General features: G+C 38.9%; 2 protein-coding genes and 1 non-coding gene across 3 annotated transcripts; 1 reads left to right on the top strand and 2 right to left on the bottom strand.

Moving 5' to 3' along the window:
• Nucleotides 1–516: 516 nt before the first annotated feature.
• Nucleotides 517–588, top strand: TRNAQ-CUG (transfer RNA glutamine (anticodon CUG)). The gene has a single exon. It is a non-coding gene; the product is annotated as a tRNA-Gln (tRNA).
• Nucleotides 589–2,464: 1,876 nt separating this feature from the next.
• On the bottom strand, nucleotides 2,465–2,936 carry LOC149014291 (uncharacterized). Its single transcript, XM_089155242.1, has 2 exons — nucleotides 2,879–2,936; nucleotides 2,465–2,778 (listed from the first exon to the last, which is right to left on the bottom strand). The coding sequence occupies exons 1-2, from the start codon at nucleotides 2,934–2,936 to the stop codon at nucleotides 2,465–2,467; spliced, it is 372 nt and encodes a 123-aa protein (XP_089011368.1).
• A 22,802-nt stretch (nucleotides 2,937–25,738) lies between these two features.
• On the bottom strand, nucleotides 25,739–26,190 carry LOC149014290 (TPD1 protein homolog 1-like). Its single transcript, XM_089155241.1, has 2 exons — nucleotides 26,133–26,190; nucleotides 25,739–26,043 (listed from the first exon to the last, which is right to left on the bottom strand). Exons 1-2 carry the CDS (start codon nucleotides 26,188–26,190, stop codon nucleotides 25,739–25,741), a joined length of 363 nt encoding a protein of 120 aa, XP_089011367.1.
• Nucleotides 26,191–26,739: the final 549 nt, after the last annotated feature.

The raw sequence follows: 26,739 nt of genomic DNA, 5'->3' as shown, positions 1-26,739 counted from the left end.
AGAGTAGAAGTGTGGGAGAGAGATGATGGAAGAGAGCTGGAAGAAAAAGATTCCACCGATTGGGGAAAATAGAAAAACAGAGAGAGAGAGAACTTCACCGGAGAACAGAGATGAAAGAGAGACGGAGGGAAGGAGAAACTTAAGTTTTTTTTTTCCTTCGCGAAAACTGATCACAGGAAAGAGGAAAAGAGAGGGAGATGGAGAAACCAGAAAGGGGTCGGAGAGAAAACAGAGAGAGAGAGCCGGAGAGAGGGATGGGAGCAGCAGTGAAAAATAAAAAATAAAAAAACCAGAAAAACAGAGAGGCGGAGAGAGGGAGAGGAGGGGATGTGAGATGAGGTGCGGGTGGAGGTGGAGAGTCTCTCCACCTCAAAGCTTGGCAGCGGTGGTCGAAGACTTCAGATCGCTAGGGTTTTGCTTGAGAGAGCTGTGGTGTTACATAAGGGGGTTAGAGAACCCAAAAGCTCTGCTAAATTGATTTCTTATTTCTTCTCAAGTGAGTATTTATCTAAAATGGGTCCCATGGTCTAGTGGTGAGGACATTGGACTCTGAATCCAGTAACCCGAGTTCAAATCTCGGTGGGACCTATAAAATCTTTATTTTTTCTTTAGGCAATCCAGGAAGGTCTGGCGGTGGAAGAGTATTTTGAAATTAAGTTTTTTCAATTTCAGTATTCTTTTAGATGTTAAAATCAACTCTGAGGAAAAATCAACTCTGAGGCTGAATTGGAAAACTTTCATTCACGGATTACGTTGGGCAACGCATTTATAAATTACAAAGCTTTGGGTAGAAAGTGATTCAAAAGCCGTGGTGACTTTGGTGACTTTAATACAGCAGAAGAAAATTCCTTAGTATATCTTTCATATGTGGAGAGAGTTATAAGAATATTTGTTGACTATAGATTGGAAGATTTCACATTGCTATCGTGAAATTAATATAGTGGCAGATTTTATGGCAAATTTGGCAGTTAGGACAAGAACTTATGATATTAACATTCCTTGGTCAGCTTCAATTGTTAATGAACTTGATGTGGATGCCTCTAGACGGCCTAGATTTTGTTTTATAAGTTAGTGGTTTTCTAATCTGAGTAGGAACCAGTGAGGAAGGGAGTATTGGGGGAAACAATTGTTGCGGGTAAGGGAGGTTGGTTTCTTATAAGGTATTAATTGATGTATTTTTAATATTTCTTCTTCGCTTAATATAATGATCCTTTTAGTGGAAAAAAAGGTTCCGTCTAAAATGTAGAGTGCACTTAATAATATAGTTAATAACGCATAATCGAGATAATAATTGTTGTCTCTAGCTAAGTTATAATCATATCCCCTTTATTATTGGGAATTACTTATTAAATCCTATATTTTGTTTCTACTATTGCCTTGTTCTAACTAAGGACCCCTTGTTAACTAATGCTGTGATACCCTTTCGTTCTTTTGTAATTGCTAGGTAAAAATTCACTTCTCGCAAATTTCCCCAAATTAAAATTGGCACCAAAATGGTTATGTCATCAATGACCCAACAACAAGGGCAAAGTTTGGTATATGCACATCATACTATTGTTATAATGAAAGGTAAAATGCACTCTTTGTATTTAATAATGCACTCTTTGTATTTACATTTGAGTTTAAAATAGTCTTTTTACATTGACACCTACTAGTCACTTAACACCATTTGAAGTGAGGGGTAATAATAATTTCATGAAGTATAGATCACAATATGTAATTTCACCACAATATAAGGGGGCATTAGTAATTATCTTGACATAGTTTGGCCCTAACTATGTTGAAGGCTTATTTAAAATTTTGTTTCTTTGGGGTAAAATGCTTATTTACCTCTGACTAGGCCAAATAAAATTCTAAATGAATTTTAATTTCTAGATAATACAACGGTAGATGTTCGCATCCTTTAAAATTTCCATCCGTTGCATTTTCTTGTAATTCGTATTTAGTATTACGACACATAGCAGTTAATTATCAAATGGTCAGAATTAGAATTCAATTAAAAACTGAAAGTAAAAAATTCCTAAAAGTAAGCCTGAAGAAAAGAAAAGAAACACGAGAAAATTTAAGGATTCATTAGATTCAATTCTTAGTTGGGTTTTAATTTAATTGTAGAATAATTAACAACCACATCTCCACTCAGGATATGAATTATAGGGAGCTGCAAGGGATGGAAATTGTAAAAAATGTCAATCAAATCAAGGACCAAGCATCAATCGCCAAAGAAATAGGCAATGGGATTTGGAGGAAAACCCGAATAACCAAAATCACCAGCCAGAGATCTTGTCTTGGTCTATGAGGGCACTTCAATTTCCATAATCGAAAATAAAATAAAACAAAACAAAATGTAACAGCAAAAAACAGAAGAAACCAGTTTATTTTTTATTTATTTTAAAGCCAAAGGCGCCATAGTTGAACGTAAGATTGCTCCTGCACAGATCAGAAGAGAAGCAATCTCTAAAATCCTTTAACAAGTCATCTTCGCATGAATCACTCTGAAGGGATATGGCTTGTCCCGTACATATTTAAAGTCTGTTCCTTGGTTTTCACCAAGGGGAAGTCCACTCAAGAGAAGGCATTTGTTGCCATCTCTGCTATCCTTTCTGAATAAAAATGGGTCAGGCTTCTCATCTGTCTGGAACCCTTCGCAATTAACTTTAATATTTGCTTGTGTACATCTGCACTGATTCAATATTTCCACCACATACTCAAATTTTCTCCCAACTGAGTTGATCAAGGTTTGACTCAACTTAAGGCTATGGATTGAACATGCACTGATTCCTGCAAAAACAAAAACAAAACAAAAGAAGGAAAAAAAAACCCAGATTAATTTTTATTCAATCCAAGACATGATTAGCAAAGCAACTCAAAAATTTCCCACCATTCCCAACCAGGTTGAATACAAGAATCGCACAGAAGATCTTGACAGCAGTAGCCATTGATGAGAACAATGTTCTTGATTCAGTATGAGAATTTCTCAGCTTCTTCTCATTTTATAGTTCAGATATTATTTATATTGCTTGTCGTCTCCAAGTATCTTACATTAATATAGAAAGCACAAAATATGCTTTCTGGAAAACTTTACTTAATAGCAAACATAGTTTCACTAGTCACCCAAACAAGTTCAAGTGATGGATATGAGCCCTTTGTATTTGTAATATTAGGATATGAATGTGTTTGGGTACAACTTAAGAATTAACAAATGCAGTTCTTTGGAGATTCTTCTGTACATCAGATAAGGAAGTTAGGCATTCGTGGCTACAGTATATCAAATTTGGACGGAAAGATTTTAAACAACTAGGGAAGTCTTGGCCGTTACACCAGAAATGGAGGAACCTTCGTTGCTTGCCACACGGGTATAATCACAGGTATGTATAATCTCCTTTGCGGTCCTCAGATTGTGACATGTGGCATTTTCAAAATTCAACTATTGGATTAACAAAACCACACGTCTCACGATGCAAATGCCGTGCAGGAGATACCCATATGGCAGCAAACAAAAATTCGATCGAGAGAAATGTGATATTTAACCGTAAGGGCAGGATGGATGTGCGAAATTTTTGTTTAAGTGAAATAAATCATTTATCAAAACTAAAAAGAGTTACTCTAAAACAAAAAGTTGGACGTAGAACCCAAAGGAAAAAACCCATTCATCCTCATGCTTTAATTTACTTATATTTTGTAAGGGTAAAAATGTCTATAGTTTTGATTTGTGGGCCCCACTCAATATGTGTAATGTCTACATCTGAGTGTGATAAAATAATTTAGAGGTAGGATTCCAAGTGGAGCTCACATGGACTGACACAATATGTTTGGTGAAAAAGTTTTAGTGCCCCCGATGAAGAGGTGATTTGGACTCTCATTATTTGCCCCCTCATTATGTTGAATCTTTGCCCCGCCCCTAACAAAAACATTAGAAATCTCTTAATAGCCCATGACAGTTTGGAAACCTCAACCATGCCCAAGATCAAGCAAGGGACAGTAAGCAGCATAGGTGTTGATTGACTCAGTGTCAATGACTTCGTGACACAATGGACTTACCAATAAGGGGTCCCAATGTGGTTCTTTATTTTAGATTTAAGTTAACAATTTTTACTTTTTTTTCACCTCATTCCCTCTTTTATAATATCTTTATTTCGTTTATGGGTGTATGACACATCATAGTTTTTGTTTGCTTTGTTTTGTATTTCTTTGTGTGTGTTTTTTTTATACATATCATATATTATGAGTAATACAATGCCAATACCTAGAAACCATGTCATTGGGTCAAATTAGGGTCATCATAATTGAGAATTAGGTATTTGGGATGTTCTTGTTTTATGAGAAAGTAAGAATCATTATGAATTGAAATTGCGAAATAGTTGAAGACCTGTTTCAATTTCAAAGTCTTTTTGTCTTTCTGGTAACAAAGCTAGTGAGGAAGGGAAACACTGTTGATTATAAAAATAATTGCTAACAAGCCCTTGCGGATGAGTAATTTTTTTTGTTTTCAGCATAAAACAAAAACATTGGAAACCTCCTAATAACCCGTGATAGTCTCGGAACTTCAACAGCTCAACCATGCCAAAGATCAAGCAAGGGACAATTAGCAGTAGAGGTGTTGACTCGACGTCAATTGCTTTGTACCACAATGGAATTATCAAATATGTGGTTCCATTGTGGTCTTCATTTTATATTTAAGTTAATAATTTTTACCTTTTCTATCTTCTTTTTTTTGGGAATTGTAAGTGCCAAATATCTCAAAGAAATAAACTAATTTGATTGTATTTTTACTATTTTTTTTTGGGGTAAACCAACATTTATTTCAAAGAAAAGCAAGACAAGGTGTCAAAATTACATAGATCCAACAATCAAAGTGGTGGAATTTGGCCAGTTAGTCCTTCCTGGCAAGGTAATTTGCATTCTCAGCTAGAGAATGAGCAATTGAATTGCATTCCCTAGGAACAAAGTGAAAACTACAAGTCAAAAAATATGAAGAGAGGGGTGTGATACCCATTACAAAATTCAAAAGGCTTAAAGGAGTAGGCAATTGAGAGTTAAGAATCTTTATCAGCCATTGACAATCACTTTCCATAATGAGAAAATCAAACCCCTTTACAGCTAAAGCAAGAAGACCCTCTCGGATTCCCAAAGCTTCACCCTCAATAGGTGAAGAAAATAGGGAGAGAACCGAGGATACAACTGAAAAAACTCCCCTATGATCTCTCAAGTCAAAACCCAAACCTCCTTTCTTATTCTTGAGGGCATCATCCGAGTTTAATTTGAGAACTCCTGTAGGAGGGGGCTTCCAAGACTGGTTTGAGGTATTCGCAGTGGCAGCAGATTCACTCTTCACATCCAGAAACCAAGCAGCCTTCGTATAGTCTTTGGCCTCCTTTAAGGCTGCTGAATTATATGATCAGGAGAAGAAGTTGCCCCTTCAAATAAAAGCATGTTTCGAGCTTGCCATAATTCCCAACAAATGAAGGAAGTGAGACAAGAAACTCTATGCATATCCTGTTTATCTTTTCCAACTTTACTCCAAGCTTGAATGAAACTTGAGAGAGAGAGAGACAATGGAAAGAGGAGATATAAAACCAAGAAGAGAAGAATGCCAAACAACTCTTGCTAATGAACAATCAAGGAGAATGTGTTCAATAGTTACTTCTTTCTCTTTACATCTGGGACAGCTAGCATCATTTAACAAATTCCTATTTCTTAAGGCTACAACAGTAGCTAAACCACCCAAGAGTGCCCTCCAAAGGAACGTTTGAAGCTTAGGAGGGGCTTTACAATTCCACACAGACTTCCCTAAATCCTTAGGAACCTCCATTTGATGAAGATATGCACCTCTTAGTTGGGATATTTCTCTATCTTTCAGATCACATAACAAATGATAAGCTGATTTTATTGAGAACAAACCATTATTAGTAAGTCTCCATACCAACTTATCTTCCCCTGGGAAAAGAGAAATCTTAATGTTAAGAATGGCTTCAACATCTTTAACATGAAAATAACTTCTAGTTAAGTCTTCCTTCCAAACCCAATTTGTTTGGTCAATCAATTCAGCCACCCATGTAACTTGATTTGATTTGGTGTCAGGATAAAGAAGCTTGAAACCAGGATTTTTTTAGTAACCAAGGGTCCTCCCAAATCCTATACTTGTCCCCTATGCCAACTCTTCACAATAAGCCACTCATTAAGACCTTTCTGCCTTCAAGAATTCCTCTCCATGCCCAAGAGGGATTGGAGGTAATTCTAGCTTCAAAAAATTACAATGAGGGTAATAAATCTGTTTATCAAATTTAGCCCAATTAGAGTGAGGTTTAAACCGTATCCTCCACGCAAGCTTACATAGGAAAGCTTTATTTTGAAGTTTAGGATCACTAAAACCCAACCCACCTTTTTCTTTTAATCTGTTCATTCTCCGCCAGGAAACCCAACAAAATTTTCTACCATGCTCTTTGTTGCCCCTATTAAAATCGAGTAATAGCACACTTTAGTCTTTTATGATATGAAGAAGGCAATTTGAAATGTGATGCAGCATAGTTAAGACTACTCAATGCAACTAACTTCACCATAATTTCTTTACCTGCATGGGATAGAAGTTTACTCTTCCAACCTTGGATTCTAGCCTAGATATTTTTCCTCCACCTCTCTAAATAAGTCATTTTTAACCATTCCAAACTCCATAGGTAACCCTAGATATTTTTTGGGCAATCTCTGTTTAGAATCTTAAGGATTTTAGAAAATCAGTTTTTCATCTTACTAGGAGTGTTTGGGCTGAAAGTCAAAGAGGATTTCTGGCAATTTATACTTCGACCACTAGCTAGATAATAAAAATCTAAACATACTTTCAGGTTCTATACTTCCTTAAGTCCCACTTTAGAAAATAAAATGCTATCATCTGTAAATAGCAAATGAGAAAGGGGAGAACTTCTATTTCTGACCTTGATACCATGGATAAACCCATTCTTCTCTACTTCCATTAGCATAACACTTATGGCTTGAGCACTTAGGACAAAGATTGTAGGGGAGAGGGGATCCTCCTATCTGACACCCCTACTTGGAGTGATGTTGGGTTAGGGAATGCCATTAACAAGTATGTTATATGTAACAGATGTGATGCAAAATATTATCATATCTGTCCATTCCTAAAAAAGCCCAAAGTAGTAATGACCTCTTCAATGAATTTCCACTCCATCTTGTCTTATGCTTTCTTCATATCAAGCTTAATAGCCATCAATTTCTTTTTTCCCTTCTTCTTTTTCTTTATATAATTAAATGCCTCATGAGCCATCAAAACATTGTTAAATATAAATCTTTGGGGAATGAAAGCCAATTGACATGGTGATATAATGGTATCAAGATGCACTTTAAGCCTTATAGCTAGGATCTTACTAAAGTTTTTTAAGTGACATTACATAAGCTTATGGGTCAAAATTGGTCCACTAACTCAGGCTGATCTACCTTAGGGATTAAACAAATATAAGTAATAACTGAGGTAGATGGCATGCAACTAGAGATAAAGAATTCAAGAACAAACTTCAGTGGCATATGGACTTACAAAATCCCAAATTTGTGATTGAAAGCAAGAAGAAGACCATCTGGCCCTAGAGATTTGAGAGGGGGCATATTCCAAACAACTTCTTTGATCTCTTTCTCCGTAGGTGTGGCATCAAGATAATTGTTCATCTCTGTAGTCACAGACTTTGGCAAAGCCAATAAGGCCAACTGAAGAGCCACCTCATCCACCTGTTGAGAAGAAAAGATGTTGCTGTATTGTTTTTGAATAAGTTCCTTAATCCCCTTTTCAGATTCCACCTAATCATCTTCTTCATTGTTAAGAGCAAAGATTTTATTATGTTTTCTTCTTTGATTGCCCAAGTATGGAAGAATTTGGTATGGCAATCTCCCTCTTAGGCCCTACGAAGCATAGATTTTTGCATCCAATGTATTTCTTCTCTTTGAATGCTAATTTCAGTTCAACCTGAACTTCATCCTCTCTAAGATGGTTTGCCTTTGAAGGGGGGGGGGGCATCCTGAAGCACTTCCAATTCGGCTAGTAAGTCTTCAATCTTCTTCTGAATGTTACCAAATACCTTCTTATTCCAGTGAGTAAAAACATCTGCTGAAACTTCTATTCTTTTGTTGAATTACTTCAAAAGCCTTGACGTGGGTGGGAATCTTCCAAGCTTGTTCTGCAATGTTTTTGCATTTATCATGTGTGAACCACATTGCTTCAAAATGGAAAGGTCTCTTACCCTTAGGTGCTTGACCAACAGTGTCCAGACTAATGGAAAGATGGTCTGAACCAATGGTGCTTTGAACTTTCATTTCAACATTTGCAAACTATCTTTCTCAGGCTTCATTGGCCACCAATCTATCTAAACTTAATTTTTATTTTTGCATCTCTTTTCCTTTGTTGGACCAAGTAAAGATATATCCTTTAGACTTTATATAAACAAGTTACATGGTTTAAGAAAACCTCTAAACATTTCCATGTCCTTAGTATTATTTTTCAATCCTCCTTGTATCTCTACCCATTGCAAAAAGCAATTAAAATCACATGTGCAAGCCCAAGCTTCATCTGTATCTCATCTTATTTCTTTCAACTTTTCCCAAACTAAGTATCTATTTTCCCTTATAGGTTCTCCATGAACTAGAGTAAGATAGAACTTCCCTTCAATTTTTCGGTAAACTTTGGTGTCAATAATCCTTTGATCTGCATAGAAAATTTGTACATAAACTTCATCGTTCCACAACACCGAGAGACCACCCACAACATTCACATAGGAATAGTGAAAGAGTTGTCCATCTTCAATTTACGTTCTAGCACCTTTATTTTCTTTTTAGAACAATGGGTTTCTATCAAAAATTTAACCTTAAGCTTGATTCTTTTTTAGAGCCTAGTGAGGGCCAGAACTGTCAAGTTGCTCCCAATGCCTTAACAATTCCATGAGATGAGTTTCATAGGGCCCCTTGGGGCTTACTTCTCCCAACCGCCAAGGCGTTCTCCATTAAAAAGTGATCTTTTGTACTTACCAGATCGTGATCCATAGCTGCAATTTCCTCCTCTTTTGTTAATGTTTTTGTTCTCTTGCATCCAGAAATATTCTTCAAATTATGGTTGGGTGCAAGTTTTTGACGGTTTAAGATGGTTCTCTGAGTGTTCAGTGCATGTTCTTTGTCATTCTGAGGTTGAAGAAGAAGAGATGACTCAGCTTGAGGGATCAGAGTATTTGGCTCCTAGTTTAAAGTTAGCTCTTTCGGGTTTGGTTGATGTTGGGCTCGCCAGCTTTGGTTCAGACAATACTTTGGATCCATTTGAGGTGGGCTGCCATATGTTTCAATAAGTAATGGAGATTCCAATCTTGAGTGGTTGCGCTATGGGCTATGACAAATGGGTGGGCTTATGTTGTATTGGGAGGAAGTCTGTTGGATGTTTACTCGAGTGAGCATTGGGAGAAGAAGATAGTAAGTTGCCTTGCCACATTTGGATTTTGGTTGAGCTGAGCTTGCAACATATCTATAATCTGGTGTGTGAGGGAAGTCATGTAAGTAGTGGGTGGTATAGGGGTTGTCATGGTGTGAGAAAAGTGATAGGTAGGGGACAATGGGGAGGCTGAGGTTTCAGGGTGGTTCACTGGGTGCTGTCCTGGGGAAGGAGTAGTAAGACTTTGGGGCAGGTGTAGTAGAAGAGATGTGAGAGGGAGGCGGTTGCACTTTCTTGTTTGCTTGGGTTAAACAAAGATTTGTTTTGGGATCGTTGAACTCACTGTTGATCGATCTTTGACCGTTGGAAGAGGAACTAACTAGAGTTTTTCATCAACAGTAGAAGGAGCATGGATTATCATTCTCATTGGTGGTATACTTGCTCTCACATTACCACCACCGGTGTAACTGTCACACCCCACCTACTGGTCTCGGTTCCCTACCCGACAACCCGTGGGAGTGATTCGTCACAGGATCCACGGTTTTAGTCTATCAACAATAATAAATACAAATATAGACAATCAAGAGCAATAAATGTTCAATAAATGAATTAAAGAATTACAGGAGTCCAAATACTCCAATAACAATAATAAATGAAAGAATAATGAATAAAACGAATATGGGTTCAGCGGAAGCAATCAAAAGAATTATATTAGTTTCTTTCCAGTTTCCTTTTCTAAGGCTAAATAGTGTTTTTCATGAATTTCAAGATAGGGTGTCCTCCAGTTCTTCTCCATTTGATGAACGAACTGTCTAACCACTTTTCGTCTCTGACCATCAATAGGTGTGATAAGCGCACTCCATGCACCCGCAGGAGCTCCCGCACAGGCTATCTCCATTTCCCACTGCCAGTGCCACATCCTCTTCATACGGGATGGTTCCTTCATAGGAAACCAGTCCATCTTCCAGTACAATTCATTCTTCTGTGCAGGCTAATAAACATATACAAAATAAAGGAGTGAGTTCTAGAGAACTCAGTAAGAACAATTACAAATCCCATCAATTATCCAACAAAGCATAAATGCATAAATGATATGAATGAGTGCAAGGTATGAAAGATACTATGATTTCTAACTATGCAGGTCTCTAACAGCTGACATGCTTTAAGATATACACCAGCTCTCCTCTGGGTAAGTCTAGTCACTCTGATCCGGCAAGGACTAGTTACCTCTGTAGGGATCCTGGGCAAAATGGAAAGTCCACACTGGCTCTCAAACCATGGCTGGGGTTAATTCAACATTCTCTCACCACGACCATTGGTAATGAGTACTGGCGCATGTCGAGGTTTCTAATTCAATGCAAGGTCATACAGGTAACATGTCTACATGAAGTCCAGATACATCCCTTATGGCACCAACCAACTCGGTTCAGTATCCTTCGCAACCTAGGAATGAGAGTCCTCATGGACTGGCTACCGCTGTTGGACTCCACTCCTTAATCCTATGGGCATCCACATATTATTGGGGCGGAAGCTCTCATGACACCTCACGACTCCCGGTCCGTTCCTTGGACGTCCATGAGCCCAACCCTAACATATGCAACCCTACCATTTATATGACTAACAGTGGACCAACGTCACATCACTGTCATCACGGGTCATTCGGTTTCAATCCCCCTACCGAAAGGGTAGTAGCATGTGGGGTACCTAACCATGCAATTCTAGACTCTACCTAAGAATGTCATCAAACAGGCATGACAGTGCTGGAGACATCAACAGGCATGTGTCCCATTCCACAGCCTTCTGATATCCCAAGCTAAGATATCCCAAAGGAATACCTCATCCATCAGAACCTCACACTATGTATGATCAGTACATTACAATCATAACCAACAAAGTATATATGTAAACAAGACAAATAGTAGTAATATAACAAGATTAATATATAAGACATGACTACAGCAGCATATATAAAGAAAGTCTAATGCTAATAGACACTAGACTAGCATGTTTAAGTCTATTCATAAGATAGGATTGAATGTCCTTACCTGCATATAAGTAAACTGTCCGTAAAAAGAGATCCGTAAACTATTACAAGACTTTCTTTTCAAACAGAGTATACCTAAACACAGGGTTACAATAATATATAAGTTAATTGAATCAAGGTGGATCAAAACCGAAAGTCATTTGGTCACTATTTACCCGCCGGTCGCTCGTGCCGGTTGCTTAGGTTGAGCGATCGCCACTAGTGACCGCCCCAAAAACAGAGAGTTTCAATCCGAAACTCAGGCTTCTGATCATCCGTTTTCAATCCGGATTTCGAGTGATCATGACCTAAATCTCGAATCTAACACTCCTAAAGCCAAAGGGTGAAGGAATCCTAACAATTACCATCATTGGATTACCCAGAACTCTCCCCTTGATTGGATTATCCTTTTCACAAAAGCAGGGTTTCGTTTTCGGATGAATCACCTCAAGAAGATTTGAAAGAGAGTCACAATTGAATCAAAAGGGTAACCACAATGATGAGGGGATGGGTTAACACGGAATTTAAAGACAAAGGAGATAAAGGATGAAGGGTGAATCCATTACCTCACTTCGGAACACCAGAAAAAGGGAAGGATTGATCTCCAGATCATTGCCAGCACTTCAGATCCACTTTCGGCACTTCTCCGCAGCCGTCTGACCTCCAAAAATAGTAACCACGAATAAAATATTCATAAGTTGGGCGAGGGTTACCTTATATAGAAGTCAAGGGGCAAAATAGGGCAAAACCCCGAAAACAGACCGGGCGGTCGCTTGGTTTAATCGAGGGGGTTTAGGGGGTTGATATCCAAGTACAACCTAGCCCTAAAGAAGAGATGGGGGAGATCTTACCTTCATTCCGGACATCTCCGAACAACATTTGACTTCCAGAAGACCAACTACCAAGCAAGGTAGGCTCTTCAGACAAAGGATCCAGATCCATGGGTTCAGGGTATGAATCATGGACTTCTATCCGAACACTCCACAAACTTACCCTACTAGACCTTCGGGTTCTCGGACCTGCAATATGGATCTCGAGTTAGAATTATGGGGGTTGTTACAGTAACAACCCCCGCATTTCTAACTCGGGATCCATATTGCAAGTCCGAGAACCCGAAGGTCTAGTAGGGTAAGTTTGTGGAGTGTCCGGATAGAAGTCCATGATCCATACCCTGAACCTATGGATCTAGATTCTCTTGATGAAGAGCCTGCCTTGCTTGGTAGTTGGATTTATGGAAGGCAAGTGATCTCTGGAGAAGTTCGGAATGAAGGTAAGACCTCCCCCATGTGTTCATTAGGGCTAGATTGTACTTGGACATCAACCCCTTGAGCAAAGCACCCTTGTATAACAATATACTTGGGGGCGGTTGCTAGTGGCGGTTGATTAGACCAAGCGACCGCTTGGTCCTGGTTGCGGGGTTTTGCCCTATTTTGCCCCCAGACTTCTATAAATAGCAACTCTCGACTATTTTACAAATATTATATTCGGGATTGTTGTTTTTGGTGGTTAGGCGGCTGTGGAGATGTGCTGGAAGGTGATCTGAAGTGATGTTAGTGTTTCAGAAGGTTCTACTGTCTATTATAGCTAATCTGGTTGAGGTAAGTGATTCCCTGTTCACTCATACTCTACCATTTGTTATGATACAAGTAGATTAGTGTTCCTCTTTGGTTGTTCATGATCTTTCTATTACAGTACCTACCTTTTTAATGATGTTGATGAGATCAGGTCCGAAAACGAAACCCTGCTTTCATGAAAAGGACTTATTTAATCAAGGGAAGGTTTTTGAATAACCAATTTGGTGTCAATTGTTAGGTTTAGTATCACCCTTGGTTGTGGGAGTGATAGACTTGAAATTCGGACTATGATCATCCAAAAATCGGATTGAAAACGGATTATCAGAAGCCTGAGTTTCAGATTGAAACTCACTATTTTTTGGGCGGTCACTAGTGGCGGTCTCTCAGCCTAAGCGACCGGCTGGTTTCCAATGAGCTTGCAACTTTTGGATTCTGTCCGATTTGATTCATTTGACTTACATATTATTGTAACCCTGTTTATAGGTGTCCTCTGTTTCAAGTAAAAGTTTTATAATTGTTTCTAGTTTGCAATCTAGAGGATTTATACTAATTTACAGGTAAGGACATACAATCCTATCTTTATGTAATGACTTGAACATGCTAGTCCAGTGTCTTTCATTACTGTTCTTTCATTTTATATATTGTTGTAACCATGAATAGCTTGTTGATCTAAATGTATACTTGCTGTTTGTACTGTCTTTATATATACTTTATCAATTATGAATGTGGTATGATGATGATTGATGTATTGTGGTTCTAATGGAAAGGGTATTCCATTGGTATATCTTAGCTTGGGATATCAGAGGGCTGTGGTATAGGACACATGCTCGCTGATGTCTCTAGCACTGTTATAACTACTGGATGACATACCTAGGTAGAGCCTAGAGTTGCATGGCTAGGTACCCCCATACTACTACCCTTTCTGTCACATCCCGCCCCAATTCCACCCAGGGGGTACCCTATCTGGGTTACTCGGGAGTGATCCACAGCCTTACAGATCCAGTTTAGGAACGATCATATCCACTTATCACAATAATATAATCAAAAGCAAGAACAATTTATAGTATTCAAGTAATCTAATAATAAAAGTTAGGAAATGATCACAAAAGGATCACAAAGAACATCAGAGTGCGGAATAACAAGTACCAAATCAAAAGACAACTATAGAGTATAGCGGAAATATACTCTACAACGTGTGCGGAAGGTAGATCGAAATAAGGTAAAGGTTACAACCAGATTTCCAAAGAAGGGAAATAACAAGGTAAGCAACTAAGTTATAGTTTCTTCTAACTTATACAATGTCTCCTTAATAACATAATCATAAGAAATTAAGCTAGGCCGGGTCTACTCCTGACAAATATGAGTCTTGAACTGATAGCCTTCACCGATGTAGTCACCGTAGCCAAAGTGGTATAAGTCACCAACTTAGTCCTCCAAGTGTTGACCATCACAGTCAACAGTAGTAGTACCTGCAGAAAAGTCTAACAAAATATGTTGCAAAAAGGAGTGAGTTCAAAAGAACTCAGCAAGGAAAGTTATTCCATAATACATAAGCCATATGATATCAATCATGAAATGATGCAAATGATATGAGACATAAGATGCAAATATGACTTTAACTCTAAGTATGCTGGTCTCTATGGTAGACATGCTTTAAGTCATAGCACCATACTTCTTTAGGTAGTCTCAGTCACTCATCACCGGGGGGAAATTGGGTCCTGCATCCCTCTCAGACAAATCCATGGTTGGGGGTTTTGGTCACCACTCTCTCACATCACCATTTGGTCTAAGTATTGCCTAGCCCAATGCAAGTCATCTACTTAGTCATATCATGTCAGTTCCAGATACGTCCATTCCTCCCCTCTCGGGATCCTTTCCTGTATCCTCCACACTAGAGTCACGGATATTACTCACCGGACTCATCAACCCTATTGGTCATCCACAAATAGTAGACGGGAAGCTCTCACGTCCCCTCACGGATCATTTCACGTCTTGAGCGCCCGTGAGCCCAAATCTAGCCATTTGCAACCCTACCAATAAATGGCCCCTTTCGGGTATCCGCAATAAAATTCATGTCCTCTCACGGAGTGGTTACCGGTCTTGAGCGCCCACAAATCCACACTACTACCACGGGTCGTTCGGTCTCAATGCCCTTCCGATTGGGGTCTGATATGAGAGGGGCATCCTAGCCATACATCTAGACAAGTCCTATGTATGTCATCCAATGATTCAGGAAAGCGTCGATGGGCATCTTCGGAGAACATCCCATACTATTCCCTCCGAAGTCCAAGGACGAAGTACCAGTGAGGGCACTCCCCAATCCCAAATCATACCTAAGCAATCACATGCTTATTTCCATCCATTACATATCAACAATACATTATCATATTGAAAACATGTCATAACATCTCATAATACAATATATAAATAAATGACAAGAATAAGTAAACATGATAAATCAAGTAATTAAGCATGGTGTTACTGTCATAAGGTAACTACAGTAGTCATATGATGTCTAAAATCAATTAATAAGTTAAGTCTACTAAGTTACCAACAGCAGTGTAAAAGTCATACAGTCTATGTTATATGGCAATAACCGTCCTTACCTCAAATTGTGAAGAAGATGATCCGAAGTCACAAGAGAATGGTCCAACTATAGTCTTAAAACCCTAAACAAACATATATGAAGGATTAGAGAAGAAATCAAAACAATTGGAGATTGAATGGATCAAAACTGGGCAAAAGTTTTTGACAGCAACCTTGTTGGTCGATACATTGGGTCGATAGTATCGACCAATAGGCATCGACCAAAAGAATTTCGGACAGCAAGCTGGCTTTTTGAGTTTTGGCTCAAAATTGGTCTTCCGGGTCTCGGATCGATATGAAACTTGGAGGGATGCTTAAGAACAGTAGCAGGAGACTACGTAGCAAGAATTAACATGATGCAATGGTCGGATTGAAAACCCCCAATTTGAGGTCCTAGGTTCAAACTTGCAAGACCCATGTTCTTCAATGAAAACCATTACAATTGCAAGCGAACTTAGGAATTGAATTAGGGAAATGATGGGCAGTAAATTAGAGTACATACTAACATATAATCAACCCTATTTAAAGAAATCAGATTAGGCAAAGGATTCATGTTTTTATGAAGAAAATCATAGTAAGAAGGCAAGAACATTATGCATAATAATCATAGCATGAATATGATATGAAAGGGTTTATTCAAAACAAAAGAGGTTGTAGAAGTGGTGGTTGCAACGTTGCAGCACCTTCTTCCTAACCTCAGCAGCAAAAGTAGGAGTAATTTGGAGTAGGTTAGAGAAGGGAGAATAGATTACCAATGACTAGAAGAGGAGCCGGGCTTGGTGGGAGTTTCTGCCGGAGTTTCCCCTTGCATCAACACCAAGCTCTCCCCACCAGTTTCTTCCTTATCAGGATGAGGCACATAACATGATTCTGAAAGCATCTTTAAGGTTCTGTCACTTAGAACATTTAGGTCAAGTGAAACTGCAGAGGTTGGTTCGTTGTTCTTGGGGGGGGGCTGAGTCATTAATAAGCAGCCTCAAAAGAGAAACATGCAGAAGGTGAACAATAGGATTTCTTTAAGCCTTAGACCCACCAATGAACTGGAGCCGCAACTCCTCCTTGGAGGTCTAATGATCTCAAAGAGAGGAATAAATAGAAATGTTGGACAGCAAGTTCAGGGTTGTGGCAAAGGCAGCTTGACCAGCAACAATAGCTCGACTCAGTTGGGCATTTTCACGAACATGATCAAGGAGTTGCTGAATCTTAAGGTGCTGCAGAGATTCACCAGCATCAAGTTTATGGGTTGAGAAAGATCTGATGATGACAGAGCTTGTAACGGTTTTTCCAGCGTGGAGAAACAAAAAGCCATACCATAGAAACTTGATGGTGGTCCAGTGCTCGAACTGCATTCACAACTGTTCAACCAGCAAGTGCTTGGTCGTGGGTTTGGAGAAGTCCTTGGGCTGTGACTGCTGAAGAATCAACTGTGGTGACCGAGCTTCATAGTCATCAGAGGGCCATAAATCTTTGCAAAATCAGTGAGTGACTTGCTGGGTTTGTGTTCTGATTCAAGATAGGGGTTGGAGAAGAAGACAAGGTAGAAGGTAAGAAGTAGAGAAGGCCGTAAGAAGTAGAGAAAGCTGAGACAGAGAAGAAGGTTATAAGAAATAGGTTTTCTGATATCTCTCAGCTTAACATGTGTAGTAAGGTTGCAGCACCTTCTTCACGAACTTAGTAGCAAGAACAAGATGAGGTAGAAGTAGATTAGAGAGAGAGTGAGAGATTACATACCTTGGAGAAGAGATTAGAGAAGAGAGACAATGATTCTTGAAGAAGATCGACACCCAAGCCAAGGAGGAGGCTTAGAGGAGCTTTCCCACGTTCTCAGATGTTGAAATGAGTGAAATAATGATTTAGGTTCGAGGTTTCACTTAAAAAGGAGAAAGGAATATCCAAAAAGCACATTTTTCATAATTCTGGGCTTGTTGGTCGTTACCTTTGGTTGATAGTATCGACCAATAGTATCGACCAACAGCAGTTTCAACAGAATTCTCAGGAATAGTTCAGTAACTCCGAACAGGGATTCGGAAGGCTATATGGGGTCAAATTGGGTGAGGTTTTCTCCTACAAGTCAATAAAGAAGTATATTTTCTAGAAATACCTTTGGATCAAGCATGGGAGTTCATTAGGCCTACCAACAAAGCTCACCTTCTTCGATGCTCAAGCAGGATTTGCCAGACATAGTTCAGCAACTTCGGACAGGGATTTGGAGGGCTATATGGGGTCAAATTGGGTGAGGTTTTCTCCTACAAGTCCATCAAGAAGTCTAGTTTCGGGAAATACTTTCAGATTGTGCATAGGTGTTCATTAGGTCTACCAACTAATTCACCCTTCTTCGGTGCGCAGATTCAAAACTAACATTGACAATGCTCTCAAGTGAGGGGCATCATCGTCAATGTCCATGGGCTTGGGCTCCGACACCAAATCATCAACCAAAAGGGTACACAAGGACTTTTCCCACCACTTCGGGTCATTGGATCAACAAACAATACAAATTCCGGGCCGGGTCAGGGTAAGGATAAGGCCGGATATGGCCTCCTAAGGCTTTCAAGGATAACAACATTGAAATCAAGGTCCAACTTCAAGGTCTAACATTAAACAAGTCTTTCTTTATATCAAAACAAATAGGGTATCCCGGGCTAGGTTTGGGCTGGATGTCACACTTTCGGTAGGGGAATTGAAGCCAGATGACCCGTGACGACAGTGATGTGATTATGGTCCACTGTTGGTCATACAAGTGGTAGGGTTGCATATGTTAGGGTTGGGCTCATGGACGTCCTAGGAACAGACCGGGTGTCGTGAGGAGTCATGAGAGCATTCCACCCAACAACATGTGGATGATCGTAGGGTTATGAAATGGAGTCCAATAGCGGTAACCAGTCCATGAGGGTTCTCATTCCTAAGTTGCGAAGGATACTGAACCGAGTTGGTTGGTGCCATAGAGGATGTATCTAGACTTCATGTAGTATGTTACCGTTATGACTTGCATTGGATTAGAAACCCCGACATGCGCCAGTACTCATTACCAATGGTCGTGGTGAGAGAGTGTTGACTTAACCCCAGCCATGGTTTGAGAGCCAGGTGTAGACTTTCCATTTTACCCAGGATCCCTACAGAGGTAGTTAGTCCTTGCCAGATCAGAGTGACTAGACCTACCCAGAGGAGGACTAGTGTATATCTTAAAGCATGTCAACTGTTAGAGACTTGCATAGTTAGAGTTAGCAGTATTTATACTTTGCATTCATACCTATCATATATATATATATACATTTTTTATGGTTCGACATATGGATGGGAATTATTGTTGTGCTTGCTGAGTTCTCCATAACTCATTCATTTATTTTTCTATGTTATATTAGCCTGCACAGATGGAGGAAATGCATCCAAGGATGGATTGGTTTCCCATGAAGGAACTTTCACGTATGAAGAAGATATGGCACCGGCAATGGGAAATGGAGATAGCCTATGCGTGAGCTCCTACGAGTGCATGGAATGAACTTATAGCACCCATTGATGGGCGGAGGAGACAGGTTGCCAGGCAGTTTGCTCATCGAATAGAGAAGAAATAGAGGACCCCTTTTCTTGAGATTCATGAGAAACATTATCTAGCTTTAGAGAAAGAAACTAGAAAGAAAATCATTTAATTCTTTTTATTTGCTTCCGCTGAACTCGTATTCTTTTTGATCATTTATTCTTTCCTTGATTATTTTATTGGAGTATATGGACTCCTGTAATCTTTTCATTTAATTATTGAACTTATTCTTGCTCATGATTATCTTTACTTGCATTTATTATTATTGACAGACTAAAACCATGGATCCTGTGACGGATCACTCCCACGGATTGTCGGCAGGTAGCCGAGACCAGCGAGTGGGGTGTGACAACTGTCATATCTGCAGACGACCAAGAAAATACATCTATATTTTTTCAAAGAAACTCTTTCAACTCCACATTGAAGTCCTCTGGTTGCTCTAATCCAATGATTCCTTCTTCTTCCTTGGAAGGATCCAACTAGATCCTTTCCAACTTCTTTACAAGTTTGGGTCTTTGCAAAGTCTCTTCATCTCGATCGTCTCAAATCTTGATCGGCATGGCAGCGGCCTTCCTTAATTGGTCCAGTTTTGTCCTTCAAGTAAGAAATATAGCATTATCTAGAGGTTTTCTAATCAGAAGTTACCTCTCCAACTCCATTGTCAATTGGGAACTTGATTTTCATGACACAGTTTCTCCTAACTTAGTTAGGGATGGTCTTCCGAAGATGACATTGTACGCTGGTAATTCTCAAACGACTAAGAAATTCACCCGAACAGTTGTCTCCTTCAAGAATGTCCCGACTGCTAGATCAAATTGCATTGCTCCCTCTGCCACAATTGAGGATGCTATGAAGCCATACAAATGAGTCAAGGTTGGTCTCATCGAGTCTTCTTCCATCTTCATTTCTTATCATAAGATAAGAGACCCGCCGATGACCCCATATCAACCAGTACTCGGTGTACCTCTCGACAACCAATTTCCACCTTTATCATGATCGCATCATCATGGGGGAGGTACATATTCCTCTTTCATCTTCCTCATCGAACATAATTGTTTCCTGAGAGCCAGTCTTTTATTTTTTTAATGACCTCTACCGATCCCACGAACTTTGACTTTGCCTTCAGCTTCCTAAGGGATTCGAGGTCTAATCCTCTAAATATCATGAGAATCGGGGATTGGTTTGCCCCAACGATCTCTTTTCCTTTCTTTGAATTTGAAGCTTTAGATTTGTGGTCTCTGCTTCCTGATCGTTCTCTTCTTTTTTTGCAACTTGTTTTTCTTTCTCGATCGTCTTCTCTTTGCTTCACATAACTTGCCAAATGCCCTTGAGATATTAATCTCTCACTATCCACCTTCAGATGCCTACATTCGTTGATGTAATGTCCATAATCCCTGTGGAATCGATAATACTTGTTCATGTTTTGTTCTTCAAGTTTGGATACCATTTTGGGTGGCCATCTCAATGTATCTCGATCCTTGATCTGCATTAAAATCTTGGATAGTCGGGCATTCAGGGGGGTGTACTCAGCATGGTCGGACAAGCGTCGTCTCCAACTAGGCCGTCCCTTGTTTCGATCATTGTTTTGTCCCCTTGAACCCTGGCCTTTTTCAAAAGCCTTTTACTCCTTGGTGGTCGTCTTCACCCCCTTGATGGGCATTAAGAATTTCTATGACCTCTGCATGCTTTTGACACCTTTGAACGAGTTTGGCATACGTGGTTGGCATGTCCTGTGACAGCAACTCCATGAGACTCCTGTTCGAAATTCTTGTAAAAAGGGTTGTTTTTGCTACCTGCTTGTCAAGATTCTCGATCTCCATTGTCACCTTATTGAATCTCTGCAAGTAATCCCAAATAGACTCTTTCTTTGCTTGTTTGTTAGTGAAAAGAGTCTCTTCGGTCTTCTTAGTTTGTATTTCACTTTGAAACCACCCGATGAATTTCCAAGCGAGCTCATCGAAGCCAACAATCTTTCCCGATGGCAGGTTCGAGAACCACTTTTGGGCTGCTCCTGTTGGTGAAGACCTGAATACCATGCACAATATCTTGTCCAAATTCACAGCTATTGCCATTGTTTGTTGATAATAACTCATATGGGCTACTGGGTCTCCACATCCATCAAATAAGGAGAAGGATGGGAGCTTGAAATTATGGGGGAAACCGCACCTGGCAATTGCATCAATGAACAGGGTCTTTCTGATGATCGAGTATATATCATCTGTCTTCTTGCCCCTCATGAGTTGTCCCAGTTTCTAATTATCTGCAAGATTTCAATCGATCTGAACTGCTTTGGTGTTAGGTCTTCGCATGCTATCTCTGTTCAAACGTTGGGATGTGGTTGAATGCATTCGCATGCCTCTTTCGATCCGAGTTAAAGTCCCCGTTCAACTTCCTTGTGACCGATCTCAAACTTCAGGATCATCTCTCCTTGGTAACTCTGCAGTTCTTCATATTCTCGATCGTTTTCCGTCGGCCTCTTGCTGCCTTAAGTTCCTTTCAGGTGGTTGTCAAAAAATTTGACCCTCGGATGGGTTCCTTTCCCTTCCTGGTGAACATCCTCTTACTGGAGAATTCCTCCTTTCAGTTCTTCAAACTTGTCTTCTTGTTTCTTCATGATCATAAGGGTTCGGGTTCCTAGGAGCCCCCAACTATCTAGCCATCGTTTAGAGCAGGGCTCGCATTTCAAGGAACTGAACTTGCATTTGATTTATCTGTTGTTGGTTTTGATTCATTTGTTCTTGAATGAATGGGATCATCTGGATCTCCCCATTTTGAGCATTCAAATGTCCTCCTCTGATAACTTATTCTTCCTCGTGCTGATCGTTCTCTCGATATGGATTCTCCTCTAGAGGAACAAAATTTCCTCCTAAAGGAAGTGGGCGAATCTAGCTTTGATTCCTCTGATATGTTGATCTGGTATCTACCATGACTTTTTGAACCATTTCCCACAAATGGAGCCAAATGATGCATCCGAAAAATGATCAAAGCTCTTGCAAAACAATGTCAAATGTGGGCGAACTCAGCGGTCGGGAAGCCACCTTTGAAGGTTGAGTCAATAAGTGAATCACCACATAGCTCCAGGGAGTTGCAGAGTTTAATTGAAATATGAGAATGGAGGGAAACGATTTAGTTATCTTCTCCTCACATTATGTTTCAGTTTATATAGGGTTTACCTCTTATTTCTATCCTGCATTTGGTCAGATTGGTTTCTCCGAGACCTTAATAATATAGTTTAATCTCACACATAGTCGGGATAATTATTGCTCTTCGTAGCTAAATTACAGTCTTATCCCATTCATTATCAGGAATTACTTATTAAATTTTGTTTTTTCCCTTTTGTAATGGGCGATTTTATATCGGAGATGGGGCATTATATAAGTGGAGCTTCACCCCTGGCCCAAAGGGTTTAAACTCTAACATCTTACTTGGAGGTATTTGTTTTTTTACCAATTAAGCCATCATCGGGGTTCAAATTTTGTATTTTGTTTTTACTATTGCTATGTTGTTTTTAAAGACGGTTTACTAACTTATGACATGATACCCAAGGTGTGAACTTTCAGCAAATTTCACGGGTGCGCACCTCAGTGAACCCGGCGAATCCAGTGAAATTCATCGAGATTTCGCCTAATTAAAGGGTTTAATTTCGCCGACTCACAAGTCATAAGTTTCACTTCACTCGTTAATTCATTAAATATAATAAAATATGGATGAGATTTCTCGGCTCCCAAGGTTCCCAAAATTGAAAAGTGAGTAGGTGGCAGTGTGACACGTGAACAAGTAAAGGAGGTTGCATTTAATGAATTGTAAATTCTATTGAAAAGTCACTTTTGCTAGGTGATACAGAGTGCTCCCCGACGGGTTCCCGACCACACAAAACAGTGGGGCCCACGGATGAAATTTTAAACCTTTTTTTTTGTTTTTTCCAAAAAGTGTTTTTCATCGTGGGCCCCACTGTTTTATGTGGTCTGGAACCCGTCGGGAAGCTGATCCGGACTCATTGAAAATAACACTTCTCTATGCAACCTCAACTCTGCAACAACCACTCTCTATTTGAGTTTTTCTTTCTTCCTATATGGTGGTTGCTGCAGAGTTGAACTTTTGGAGTCACGGCTGGTATTGATGGTGGTTACGGAGAGCAGAGATGAAGGCATGAAGTTTCTAGGTGGCTATTTTCGATGGTGGTTCCAGCGGAAAAGCAGAGATGATTTGTCGACAACATTGGACCACTCGATCTGCTATTGAAATTTGAAGTCGGCATTTCTATTCTACTTCCAAACAATGGTTTCAAGGAGTTGAAAGTTGAAACTTAAAGATGAGTAACCACAGAAGTCGAACAAGCCTACGTTTTTAATGGAGAACTGCCAATATTTGCCAGATTTAGCCCGAATTGCCGAAAAATCAACGATTTTTCGGCAATTTTCTGGCGATATATTGTAAAGTCAGATTTGACATGGATTTGGGTTCGCCCACTACAGAGATGGCCAAAATTCACCGAAATGTTGCACCATGATAATACCTCTTCATTTTTTAAGTGCCCAAAATACCCTTGAGTGGTAGTTAGCATTTAGTTAACCTTTAGTTAATTTACTTTTCTATCCTTGGTAATTACTAGGTGATAACTCACTTCTCGCTATTTCCCCTAACTGAAATCGAACCGATTGAAAGTGTTAGTTCATCCATGACTCAACAATAAGGGGAAAATGGTATATATATTTATATATAAACAGTAAAATTGACTTTTTATGGTTACACTTGAATCTAGAATGGACTTTGTACATTGACACTTCACTAGCACTATTTGAAGTGGATAATAGTAATTTCATGAAGTACAGGGTTTGATATGTAATTTCACTATAATATAAGGGAGCATTAGTAATTATCCTGATAAAGTTTATCCAAGTTGAAGGCTTATTTAAATATTTGTTTTGGGTTAAAATGCCTATTTACCTCTAGTTGGGCCAAACAAAATTCTAAATGAATTTTAATTTCTATATAATGCAAATAACAGATGCTGGATCAAGAACCAAGCATCAATAACCAGAGAAATAGGCAATGGGATTCGGAGGTAACCGTAAACACCAGCCGATCTTGTCTTGATCCATGAGGCCACTTAAGTAAGAACCCCAATTGCCATAATAACACCCCTCCCCAAAAGAAAAAGAAAAAGAAAAAGAAAAAAAAATGTAACAGCTCAGAACAGAAAAACCAGCCTTATCTTTTATTTATTTTAAAGCCAAAGGTGGCATAATATTGCCTCAGCACAGATCAGAAGAGATGAAATCTCGAAAACCCTTTAGCAAGCCATCTTGGCATTGTACCAAAAACCAAAAAGTGTCATCTTGACATGAACCACTCTGAAGGGGAATGGCTTATCCCATACATACTTAAATTGATATTGTTGATTCGTGTTCACCAAGTGGTAATCCATTCAAGAGAAGGCATTTCATGCCATCTCTGCTATCCTTTCTGAAGAAAAATTGGTCAATCCTCTCAGCTGTCTGGAACCCTCCGCAGTTAACTTTAATATTTTCTTGTTTACATCTGCACTCATTCATTACTTTCACCACATGCTCAAATTTTCTCCCAACTACTCCTACCATGGTTTGACTCAACTTAATGGATTGAACATGCCCTGATTCCTGTAAAAATAAAAACAAAACAAAAGAAGGAAAAACCCAGATTAATTTTTCATTCCAAGACATGGTTAGCAAAGCAACTCAAAAATCTCTCACCATTCCCAATCATATTGAATATGACAATCACACAGAAGCTGTTGACAGCAGTAGCCACTGATGAAAATTATGTTCTTGATTCGGTGTGAGAATTTCTTAGCTTCTTCTCATTTTGTAGTTCAGATATTAATAATATTGCTTGTCGTGTACAAGTATCTTACATTATATTAATGTAGAAAGCGCAAAATATGATTTCTGGAAAACTATACTTAATGGCAAACATAGTTTCACTATTCACCCAAACAAGTTCAATGGATGGATGTGAGCCCTTTGAAACATTAGGATGAATGCGTTTGAGTACAACTTAAGAATTAACAAATGCAGTTCTTGGAGATTTTTTTGTACATCAAATAAGGAAGTTGCAGGTTCTTTTGTACATCAAATAAGGAAGTTGGCATTCATGGCTATAGTATATTAAACTAGGACGGAAAGATTTTAAACAAGTAAACAACTAGGGAAGTCTTGGCCGTGAGACCAGATAAGGAGGAACCTTTGATGCCACGTAATTATTTATCTCCTTTGAGGCCTTCAAATTGTGACTTGTGACATTTTCAAAATTCAAGTGCTTTGAAGTAAAGATTAAAACCATTCGATTTACAAAATAGCACGTGATTGTTTCCAAAAAAATTGTTTAGATAGCTAATGTACTTAAAAAAGAAAAAATAAATGAGATCCAGAGAGAACTACACCTTCAAGATCTTGTCTTGGTGCGTGAGGACACTTAAGTAAGAACCCTAATTGCCATAATCAAACATAGCTTATACCAGCACAGAACAAAAGACACCATGCTCAGATTTTATTTATTTTAAAGCCAAAAGGGACAGTTAAACATAAAATTGCCTCTGCATAAATCAGATCAGAGGAAATCTTGTGAACCTTTTAGCGGCTCTCTTCTGCACCAAGCACAATGAAGAGGAATTTGTTGTCCCATGCATATTTGAAGTATACTGATTGGTTTACACCGAGGGGTTGTCCATTGATGAGAAGGCAACTTCCATCATTATTTTGTTTGAACAATGAAGGGTCAATCTTCTCAGCTGTCTGGAACCCATTGCAGGAGACTCTAATATTTCTTTCTTCACGGTTGCAGTTGTTAGTTACAGTCACCACATACTCAAGCTTCTTCCCCACCAGTACTCCTGTCATAGTTTGAGATAGCCGAAGGCAAGGGTGCCCACTGATTTCTATACAGGAGGTAGGAAGAAAATAGATTAGTTTTCATTGTTAGGCAGGAAATATATATAACTGCAAAAGCACCCTAAAAATTTCTCACCGTTTGCAATCAAACTGAATACCAGAACTACATACAAAATTCTGAAAGCAGCTGCCATTGTTGAGAATTATGTTCTTGATTTGTTTTCTTTTTGCTTGAAAATGCAGTGAAGGTGGGATGCTAGCTTCTTCTCATTTTATAATAGTTGGAGAACCAGATTATTTACTTAGATTTGTTTCATAAATGAACATGAAAACTGGGTTGAAGGGGGAGAGAGAGAATGGCTACATATTATTTCCTAAAAATCCTTACTTATTCACTTAATAAACATAATTAAATGATGTCCAAAAATGTAATTCTTTAAATTTTACACTTACTAAGTGTGAATTGAATTAATATTATTTATATACCTTCTATGAAGATCATAATTTATAATTTCAATTTGTAATTAAATAATAAATTTTAGTAACTAAATAATATTAAAATAGATTCATTTTATAGAATCTTAAAAATTGGAAACAATATCTCTTCACTTCCCTTAATCATTGTACTAATTGTGAATTGAATTAATATTATTTACATACCTTTTATGAAGATCATAATTTATAATTTCAATTTGTAATTAAATAATAAATTTTAGTAACTAAATAATATTAATATAGATTCA

The sequence above is a fragment of the Hakea prostrata genome, chromosome 5 (assembly GCF_041222555.1).
Source record: "Hakea prostrata isolate BN-2017 chromosome 5, UWA_Hpros_2, whole genome shotgun sequence".
Classification (NCBI taxonomy): Eukaryota; Viridiplantae; Streptophyta; class Magnoliopsida; order Proteales; family Proteaceae; genus Hakea; species Hakea prostrata.
The sequence above is the reverse complement of the archived record's forward strand: the minus strand, read 5'-3'. Positions and strand labels throughout refer to the sequence as shown.

Excerpts from the sequence above, each read along its gene's own strand:
- LOC149014290 (XM_089155241.1), bottom strand. The coding sequence starts at position 26,190 with ATGGCAGCTGCTTTCAGAATTTTGTATGTAGTTCTGGTATTCAGTTTG. Across the intron at positions 26,044-26,132 it reads ATTCAGTTTGATTGCAAACG|AAATCAGTGGGCACCCTTGC; the intron begins GTGAGAAATTTT and ends CCTCCTGTATAG.
- LOC149014291 (XM_089155242.1), bottom strand. The coding sequence starts at position 2,936 with ATGGCTACTGCTGTCAAGATCTTCTGTGCGATTCTTGTATTCAACCTG. Across the intron at positions 2,779-2,878 it reads ATTCAACCTGGTTGGGAATG|GAATCAGTGCATGTTCAATC; the intron begins GTGGGAAATTTT and ends TTGTTTTTGCAG.